General features: G+C 39.7%; 1 protein-coding gene across 1 annotated transcript; it reads right to left on the bottom strand.

Moving 5' to 3' along the window:
• Nucleotides 1–1,199: 1,199 nt before the first annotated feature.
• LOC107667947 (forkhead box protein I2-like) lies at nt 1,200–2,782 on the bottom strand. The gene is made up of 2 exons (XM_016459680.1): nt 2,058–2,782; nt 1,200–1,961 (listed from the first exon to the last, which is right to left on the bottom strand). Exons 1-2 carry the CDS (start codon nt 2,692–2,694, stop codon nt 1,447–1,449), a joined length of 1,152 nt encoding a protein of 383 aa, XP_016315166.1. The 5' UTR covers nt 2,695–2,782; the 3' UTR covers nt 1,200–1,446.
• Nucleotides 2,783–10,693: the final 7,911 nt, after the last annotated feature.

The raw sequence follows: 10,693 nt of genomic DNA, 5'->3' as shown, positions 1-10,693 counted from the left end.
TTTGGATGTTCTTCTAACTGTTGTTAAACATTAAAGACAAGTTTCAGACTAAAAAGTAACTTTCCCATATTATTTGCAAAATGATTAAATTAAATTTTCCTCTAACATTCATAACCAAGAAAAAAAAAAAGCATTTTTAAACATTCAGAATATGAGATGTTCCAAGAACATTCAGAAATAATGTTTTCCTAACTTAATGGTAATATTCCCCAAACATGGGATTTTTGTACACCATTAAATAAGCCGAGAGTAAATAAAAGCTCCCAGACAAACAGCCGAACTTTTGAACTCTCCAGATATGAAGCTGTGATGACTTGTCTAAATCGGCTGCATGCAAAGCGACAAGCGGAAAATGTCTCAGTCTCACCTACTGTTTTCATGCAGGTCAGACTGGACATGAGTTAATGGTGGAAGGAGAAGTTGAATCTCTAGATAAACCGGCGGATCATATAAGGCTATTTACACCATCACTCAAATGAGTCTGTTCCATTCAATGCCAGAGCTTGTACAGTAAATAAACAGGCTGAAAAACTTCCCTGAGATAATGAGGACAGTGAAGAGTTAAATGTGTCTGGCTTTTTGCAGAAAGCAATTAGGAGAGGACACAGCGGGGCACGGGTTAATTAAAATGCTCGATTAAACCTGAAATTCTTTTGATAAATAATTGTCAACTCAATATGTTTGCTGGAGTTGAGCTGTTATGGGAAAAAGATGGGCGCTGGTTAAATTACCTTGAAATGTAGGGTTCCAGAAAGAACACAACACATTTTCACTCAAAATTTCAAGTGTAATCTGATCTTTCAATGCTACTGTTCAAAACTAAACGGTACTTTAGTGCAAAAGCTAATTAAAAGTTGTCAGTAAACTGCCTGTTTGATTGCAGCCATCCACAAACAAACTATATATAATTGCGAGCTACTGTAAACAAACTACATAAACATGCAAACATGTCTTAATTGCTGTTACAGTTATGTGCATCTCTGCAGCCACCCGCTGGTCGCGTGGGAACACACTGAGATGCACTAGGTGTTTGTGTTTGTTGTGCCATTGAGCAGATAATGGGAAAACATCATAAACAGCAAATAAACAGAAATCGAAGCTACAGACATTTCAGATATATGCATGTTTATTTACAAATCAAAAACATTCCATTTAAATAAAATCTATCTACATTTGTTCTACAAAAAACAGAAGGCACTTGTTATGGTGGCCTAGGAAATAGACACGTGTGGACTTGTTAAGTATCACAGTTTGGTGCAACGTTACCATTTATTCATAGCAGAATAAATGTAAATGATGCAAACCCACTTGCTGATGCACTCCAAAACACCAGAGAGTCTGAATTAAAATGAACTGTGCGACTGAGGTGAGCGTGTATAGAAATGAAATCTAATGTAAGAACAGACTGTCCATGTACTCACAGAGCACATTAGAGGTTCACAAATTCTAAACTTCTGTTCCGTCCCGGCTGTAAATGAGATTACTGACACTGAAATGATTGGAGAGCGAGTTGATCAAGCCACTGTTGTTATGGGACGCTGAGTAGTAGTTCAGTCTGTTAGTGCTGAGATGGCCTGGTTCTGATGGAGGGGCAATTTCATGTCCAGACATGCCGTTCGTAAAATCCCCCAAGTGTCCAGAACTGACGTCTCTGCTTCTGATTCCGTTGCCGTTTCCAGCCATTATCGAGTTCATGTTACCGATAAAGTTGTTAAAACACGGGCTGTGCTCTGCGGATGGTGAAGGGGACGATTTGGGTTCGCTTGAGGTCGGAGAGTTCTGGAGGCTCTGCGGGGATGCGCTCATCAGACTCGCCGTGTCCGCCAATTTCAGCGCGTCCTCGGATTTTACAGACAGGCTACTGGCGTTTCCATCAGCTCTTCTCTTTCTCTTCCTTCTGAAGTTGCCGTTATCGAACATTTTCTCGCAGTTGGGGTCCAAAGTCCAGTAATTTCCTTTCCCTTAAAAAAATAAACGGGAAAACATGTTAGTATTGCACTAAAATCTAGCGCGTAATTATGCACGCCAAACTTTGACTAAAGAGCATTCAAACTTACCAGGGTCGTCCTCATCCCGCGCGACTTTCTTGAAGCAATCGTTCAAGGACAGATTGTGTCTTATGGAGTTCTGCCATCCGGCTTTGCTTTTCTTATAAAAAGGAAAGTTTTCCGCCACATACTGATAAATCTGACTGAGCGTCAGTTTCTTATCCTGCGCGTTCTGAATAGCCATCGCAATCAGCGCTGAATAGGAATAAGGCGGTCTGACCATCTTGAAAAGTTCTTGCTGACTTGAAATGGACAGCCAACCGAGATCCGCGTTTCCGAAGCCGGTGGGAGGAGGAAGAAACTGCCGCTGGTTCGACCCAAATCCTGACTGAATGTAAGAGCCTCCGTTCGGGCCTGAGAGATAGGGGGACGAGGTGATACCTGGGCTGTTCATCCACAGGTACGGGTTGGCGGTGGCTGAGGTGTATTCGGCGAGTCCGTAGCTGGAAGGATGCGCAGGTGGCCTCTGCGCGTGGTGGTGGTGGTGGTGATGGTGGAGGTTCTGTTGGTACATGCTGAAGTTGGTGTCGCAGTACACGGTCATGTCCAGGATGTCCTGCGCGTTGTGGTGCTGGAGGGGACTGGTCTGCTGGCTCGACGGCTGCTGCCCGAACGCGTTCATAATCCGTTCTCTCTCTAGAAACATGAGTTTCACCGATCAGACCCGCTGGGTGTGCTCCTCTCTCAGGGTTTACTCGAGAGTGCCGAGTGCGCGTCAGGGGAGGGGTATTTAACCTGTCCAGGGCGCATGGAGTGAATGAGCTGCTGGTTGGCAACCCCTCCCACTGTCACACTTCTCCTCAATTAACTTCATCCAATATGCATCAGTCTGGCGTCGAGGTCATTCACGTGATAAGCATTTGAGATTAATGCTGAAGCAAAAAAAGTGTTTAACTAAAGATTTAAAACAGGGATACGTATTCATTAAAAAAATATATAAATGAATAAATAAAAATAAAAAAATACAAATAGATTATGGATGAGTGGCTATGGTCAAACATTTCATGTCTCAGTGTATGTTCGTTTTTAAAAGTTTTTGTGATACAACCTTAAAATCTCGACTATAAAAATTAAAAATAAAATAAAATAAAACCTACTGAACCTTTTCAACGCTAATGTCCGGAGGGGAGAAAAGATACAGCTCGTACGATAGCGGGGCACGTTGTCACATTGTAATGGGTCAGCTGTTTACGTTAGAACCTGCCATTGGAATAATGGTTGCTAGCAGAATATAACAACTAAAACTGTTCTAAAACGCACAACAACTAAACATGAAAAATGTAAAACGTAACAAAGCATAAAACAATTGTTTTCAACAAATAGCGTAATAAATTACATTAATTTTAAAACACAGCTTATCACTATCTGACATTCCTAATTATTATTTTTTTAAATAAGTAAAACCTGCCTTCATTATTGCTAGCCTATAACAGTAGTGTTATTGTTCAATAGCAGCAGCTATAACACAAATTTGGGAATTTAAGTTGGTAACTTAAGTGGATCACAACGTTATTCTAATTTAAGATGATTTAATTCTATGATTGACACCAATATATAGGATAAAGCAACTGTTGGAGAAAACAAGCGTTTGTGTAACTAGACATTTGACTCAAAATCTCAATTGATGACAGCTGAAATATACATCTAAATGATTTTGGGTGGAAATTGTGTTTGTCAATGAAACGAGACGTTTAGTTTGGACAGAAGGTAATGATGCATTAGCATCACTTAAGATGAAATTAATCTAATTGGACGAAACTCCCCCACCCCCATCCCATGTAAATGTACAGTACAGCTTATCACGCGAACTCAGCGAAGGTTCGCTTGAAATGGATACGGCAGAAGAATCAAAATGAGCAGACAGTTTTGGGAAAGGCGTTCAGTTATTCAGCTTTTGCATGAATATGTAGGCTAGTTACATAGGTTTCTGATTTATACACTTTGCTTCTTTTCAATTATTTATTTATTTTACATTTTTGAAAATGCACAGGACATTCATCCGACGAGAACATCTACAAACAAATAAATAAGAATGTGAAAAATTATGGTCTACTCTGGAAATATTTGTCTCACTATAAGTATTGTAGTCATAAACATGGTCTGGGGGATATAATTAATGCTAAAATATGAGGAATTATTAAAGTTTTTATAGCCTAAATTAAAAATTAGTCTTTCTTTCAGTCAATCTTTTTTCTTTTAGTCTTTGTTAACTTTGTTCAAGAGTAAGCAAACATTTAGCCATATAACCTCTATTATAAAAATGTGAGGATAAAAATAAAATAACTGAGAGAAATGATGGCGATGGTATTTTAAGCTTACATCATGTGCATGACATTCACATTGTGATAAAGCTGATAAAAGACTTCTACGGGCCTGGTGGAGGTGCAGAGATGCTTCTCTATCGCCACCTTCTGGAGTACGAGAACATTTCAATGCAGTCACAATAAAAAAATACTCATAAGATGTAGCAAATGACAGAAAATCACAGAAGATGGACATGCAATGGCAAGTAAACCCTAAAACGCCCTTTGTCATGTTTTTTCATATTTTAGTCATTCCAGTTTAAAATGCAAGCTGTCCTTCCTTTCTGACATGAAACGTCAAGTATTTAACAGAGATTAATTTATACCTTAACTGAACATGAGACATGACAGTAGTATACAAATAAGTAAATAAATCACCAAAACACATTCCCTTCATTTACATAAAGTATGATGCAATTTCAATAATAAGGGTAAATAAAAATGAAATATTTTACATCTTTTTCTTGCAATATATATGAAAGGTTTTATGTAATAGATTTTAAAGGAATGTAACTTTGTTACCTGATATTATGTTTCCTCCTTTATAGTGAGTAAGGTGAACACACCTCTTCTGTGAGTACTTAACTCAAACCACAACCACAGTCAAAGTTACTTACCTTAAATAAACAAATACATTTTTTTATTATTTATTTTTAATTTGCATCCTTTCCATGATAGGGACAGGACAGGGAACTCTGCACCCAGGGCAGCTGAGACAGGGAGCATCTCATGCGGTGACCTGGAAAAAAAAGAAACAAAAGTAAATCCGGTTAATTTTAAGAAAAATAATGCAAAAAAGGTAGGCGACATTTTAAAATGTATTAACAAGATTTTTTTTATTTGCACCCCTTTCATGATAGGGACATGAAAGGAAATTCTGGTACTGAGGCAGCCAAAACAATGAGCTCTGGCACTAGGAACTTTTGGCGAGCTCTTGTATTGGCGCAGCCAGGAGTACTGGAACTAGTGGTCTTTTCGAGAACTTCTGGTACTCAGAAAACATCACATGGAGAGTTTAGGACAGGCATGAGATGCAGCCATTACAGAAATTTCTGGGACCCGGGGCGTACATCACATGGAGCATAGCATCTGGGACAGTCATGAGAAGAATATCTGGGATTGGACCTTGTTGTCCAGGACAAGCTTTTGAGAGTGTGCAGTTACGACAAGGAGCTTGAGGACCATGTAGCCACTACAGGAGGTTCTGCTACCAGGGCAGCAAGACTGGGACACCTGGAGCACCATAGCAGGTACCTCTGGGACATCAAAGTTTTGGCTTGTGTGCAACCATGAAAGGAACCACTGAGGAACCAGGGCAGTGGAGCTCTGAGACGAGGATAGCCATTGCATGCTTTTAAGCTGCCCATGGCTGGTGAGCAGTGCAGATGAGACTGGACCTGGACTGATGCAGTCATGTTGTGGAGGCAGTGATGGGACAGGGTCATACACATCCTCAAGCAAGCAGTACCGCCAGACACAAGAACTGCTGCTTCAGGCCAAGGCGCAACCATTGCCTGCCAGCCCGCAAGACGCAAAGCTGACAGGAGACCCTGGAAATGTCTGGGGTTGGAGCTCCTTTTATCCACAACTTATATGGAGATCTGAAAGAAAATAGAATGCGAAACATTCACCTAAATACATTACACTTAACTATGTAATTTCTTCCCATTCAAAATTAACAGCAAAATCAAATATGTAAAAACTGGCTGATCTTAGGCTCGGGTACCTGAAGCCAGTCGTGGTGAAGGATCTTCCCCAGAACGAGCCGCCGTTTGTTGGAGGAGGCACAAACGGCAGCAGTCTATGCAGAAACATGGGAGAGACATCTGATTATGACCTGAAGCCTTTACATTTGAGCTATTTAGTTATAAGATCTAATCTGGAAGAACATTTGTATAATGTTTGGAATCTGACTTTTTTTTTGTGATCTCACCTATTGACAATCCCTCTTTTGAGGCTCTGAGAAAAAAAACTATATACATATATACACATCCCCAAGCGAGCAATACCGCAAGACGCAAGTACTGCTGCTTCAGGCCATGGCGCAAGACGCAACCATGGCCTGCTGGCCCCGCAAGACGCAAAGGCTTCACGGAGGGATGGAAAGCCTTCCTGCCAGCCCGCAAGACGCAAAGCTGACAAGAGACTCTGGAAAAGTCTGGGGTTATATGGAGATCTGAAACAAAACAGAAAACATTCGCGTAAATGCATTTCACTCCATAAATCAAAATGAACAACAACAGCAAATGTGTAAAAACTGGCTGATCTTAGGCCCAGTACCGTAAACCAGTCGTAGTGAAGGATCTTCCCCTGACTGAGCCGCCGCTTTGGTTTATGCTGCAGATCAAACGGCAGCAGTCTGTGCAGAAACACAGAAGCAATATCTGATTATGTCCTAAAGCCTTTACATCTGCACTTATTCAGTTGGGAGATCTGATCTGGAAGAATATTTGTATGATAATTGGATTCAGACTTATTTTCTTGTGATGAAGAGCTCACCTTTTGATAGTCCAGGCTCTGACCAAAGGTTTAGTTCGGTCTTCTGCAGGTCCTCGCCAGTTGGAAAACGGCCGCACAGCATCATGAACAAGATGACCCCAAGAGACCACGACATTGCAGACTTCACATGGTACTTGCCCTTGACCCTGTACTCAGGAGGGTAGTACTCCATGGTGCCTGGAGGGAAAAGATTTCATCTCGTATTCAAGTTTGCATTACCAAAGTATTTTCTCTGTGAGCTTTGAGGGATGCTGTATACCATACAATGTCATGAAGGCAGACTTTCTCATGAAGTCCCCACACCCAAAGTCAATCATCTTGACCTGCAGAGTGTCCTTGCTCATGATGAAGTTTTCCAACTTAATGTCGCCATGAAATACGCCATGGCGATAACAGGAGTATAAGGGCGATCTCCAAAGGTAGGGGGTTTGGATGATCAGGCTAAAAGATGGACAGTTTTAAAATGGTTTGTCTATTGAAAAACCATTTGTACAGTAGTCTGCAATTAAATGAAAATAGTGACTGAGATGAGTGCACATGACTTACAATAGTTAGACATTCCATGTCGTGTGTCTTCATTACGTCTTTCACTGCCACCTGATCAACAAAACAAAAGTAAAACAATTCACGTGTGTAGAGGTCATATTATTCCACGGCTTTATATACACGGCCAAAATTCTAAACTTTTAAACTGCACTCTAAGGTGTCATAATGATTGATAGCTACTATCATTACTGTCTTAGTGATAATGATTTCCTGTCAGGAAAAATGTCTGATGATATATGCAAATTACAGTAGGCCTACATTAAAAAAAATCCGGGTATTTAAAGTGCACATTTTCTAGATTAAATGCACTAGAATTGTATTGAATAGTACGTGGAGACACGTTTTTAATTAAAATATTAAATGATTTACTTAATATTCATATTAATCAAGGATTTATTGACTTTTATTGCACCTTATTTCGAAATGTACAGAAATACGTTCTTTCGTGTGCTTTAGTTATGATTATTTCATTTATTCACTATACTGTTTATTTGACTCTAGTTTTGTATTTATTCTAGTTTATATGAAAAGGTTAATGTAGTGTGGATTAAAATTTCATATTCATATACAGACTAAATCCTTTTCACTGAACGTGTTAAAAATACGTTTGAAAAGTTGTCGGGAGCATGGTGGTGGTGACGTGGAAGGCGAGCGACTGTGGTGCTGTAGTTCGTTTATAGCCTAAGTTTAGCTTTTAAGTTCTGGCGCTTTTATTTAGCCATCAAAATTTATTAAAAGTTATATTATCTTGATGGACAAAACGTGTAAGTTTCATGAATTATGATTGAACACAGATCTTATTTTTTTGCGATAATCCAAAAGCCTATGGAAAAAAATCCTATGGACCCTTTTCACATTTCCGGGTTTCTCAGCAGCGGACCCTGGAAATGTCTGGGGTTGGAGCTCCTTTTATCCACAACTTATATGGAGATCTGAAAGAAAATAGAATGCGAAACATTCACCTAAATACATTACACTTAACTATGTAATTTCTTCCCATTCAAAATTAACAGCAAAATCAAATATGTAAAAACTGGCTGATCTTAGGCTCGGGTACCTGAAGCCAGTCGTGGTGAAGGATCTTCCCCAGAACGAGCCGCCGTTTGTTGGAGGAGGCACAAACGGCAGCAGTCTATGCAGAAACATGGGAGAGACATCTGATTATGACCTGAAGCCTTTACATTTGAGCTATTTAGTTATAAGATCTAATCTGGAAGAACATTTGTATAATGTTTGGAATCTGACTTTTTTTTTGTGATCTCACCTATTGACAATCCCTCTTTTGAGGCTCTGAGAAAAAAAACTATATACATATATACACATCCCCAAGCGAGCAATACCGCAAGACGCAAGTACTGCTGCTTCAGGCCATGGCGCAAGACGCAACCATGGCCTGCTGGCCCCGCAAGACGCAAAGGCTTCACGGAGGGATGGAAAGCCTTCCTGCCAGCCCGCAAGACGCAAAGCTGACAAGAGACTCTGGAAAAGTCTGGGGTTATATGGAGATCTGAAACAAAACAGAAAACATTCGCGTAAATGCATTTCACTCCATAAATCAAAATGAACAACAACAGCAAATGTGTAAAAACTGGCTGATCTTAGGCCCAGTACCGTAAACCAGTCGTAGTGAAGGATCTTCCCCTGACTGAGCCGCCGCTTTGGTTTATGCTGCAGATCAAACGGCAGCAGTCTGTGCAGAAACACAGAAGCAATATCTGATTATGTCCTAAAGCCTTTACATCTGCACTTATTCAGTTGGGAGATCTGATCTGGAAGAATATTTGTATGATAATTGGATTCAGACTTATTTTCTTGTGATGAAGAGCTCACCTTTTGATAGTCCAGGCTCTGACCAAAGGTTTAGTTCGGTCTTCTGCAGGTCCTCGCCAGTTGGAAAACGGCCGCACAGCATCATGAACAAGATGACCCCAAGAGACCACGACATTGCAGACTTCACATGGTACTTGCCCTTGACCCTGTACTCAGGAGGGTAGTACTCCATGGTGCCTGGAGGGAAAAGATTTCATCTCGTATTCAAGTTTGCATTACCAAAGTATTTTCTCTGTGAGCTTTGAGGGATGCTGTATACCATACAATGTCATGAAGGCAGACTTTCTCATGAAGTCCCCACACCCAAAGTCAATCATCTTGACCTGCAGAGTGTCCTTGCTCATGATGAAGTTTTCCAACTTAATGTCGCCATGAAATACGCCATGGCGATAACAGGAGTATAAGGGCGATCTCCAAAGGTAGGGGGTTTGGATGATCAGGCTAAAAGATGGACAGTTTTAAAATGGTTTGTCTATTGAAAAACCATTTGTACAGTAGTCTGCAATTAAATGAAAATAGTGACTGAGATGAGTGCACATGACTTACAATAGTTAGACATTCCATGTCGTGTGTCTTCATTACGTCTTTCACTGCCACCTGATCAACAAAACAAAAGTAAAACAATTCACGTGTGTAGAGGTCATATTATTCCACGGCTTTATATACACGGCCAAAATTCTAAACTTTTAAACTGCACTCTAAGGTGTCATAATGATTGATAGCTACTATCATTACTGTCTTAGTGATAATGATTTCCTGTCAGGAAAAATGTCTGATGATATATGCAAATTACAGTAGGCCTACATTAAAAAAAATCCGGGTATTTAAAGTGCACATTTTCTAGATTAAATGCACTAGAATTGTATTGAATAGTACGTGGAGACACGTTTTTAATTAAAATATTAAATGATTTACTTAATATTCATATTAATCAAGGATTTATTGACTTTTATTGCACCTTATTTCGAAATGTACAGAAATACGTTCTTTCGTGTGCTTTAGTTATGATTATTTCATTTATTCACTATACTGTTTATTTGACTCTAGTTTTGTATTTATTCTAGTTTATATGAAAAGGTTAATGTAGTGTGGATTAAAATTTCATATTCATATACAGACTAAATCCTTTTCACTGAACGTGTTAAAAATACGTTTGAAAAGTTGTCGGGAGCATGGTGGTGGTGACGTGGAAGGCGAGCGACTGTGGTGCTGTAGTTCGTTTATAGCCTAAGTTTAGCTTTTAAGTTCTGGCGCTTTTATTTAGCCATCAAAATTTATTAAAAGTTATATTATCTTGATGGACAAAACGTGTAAGTTTCATGAATTATGATTGAACACAGATCTTATTTTTTTGCGATAATCCAAAAGCCTATGGAAAAAAATCCTATTTTCACATTTCACATTTCCGGGTTTCTCAGCAGCGGAAGTCGTCATAGTTGGGTTAACTTGAAGAGCAGGAGAGTACCA

Source organism: Sinocyclocheilus anshuiensis, unplaced genomic scaffold, assembly GCF_001515605.1.
Source record: "Sinocyclocheilus anshuiensis isolate Anshui unplaced genomic scaffold, SAMN03320099.WGS_v1.1 scaffold493, whole genome shotgun sequence".
NCBI classification, from domain to species: domain Eukaryota; kingdom Metazoa; phylum Chordata; class Actinopteri; order Cypriniformes; family Cyprinidae; genus Sinocyclocheilus; species Sinocyclocheilus anshuiensis.
This window is presented reverse-complemented; position numbering and strand designations above follow the sequence as displayed.

Coding starts and splice junctions, on each gene's coding strand:
- LOC107667947 (XM_016459680.1), bottom strand. CDS start 2,694: ATGTTTCTAGAGAGAGAACGGATTATGAACGCGTTCGGGCAGCAGCCG. Junction 1,962..2,057: donor GCGGGATGAGGACGACCCTG/GTAAGTTTGAAT, acceptor TATTTTTTTAAG/GGAAAGGAAATTACTGGACT.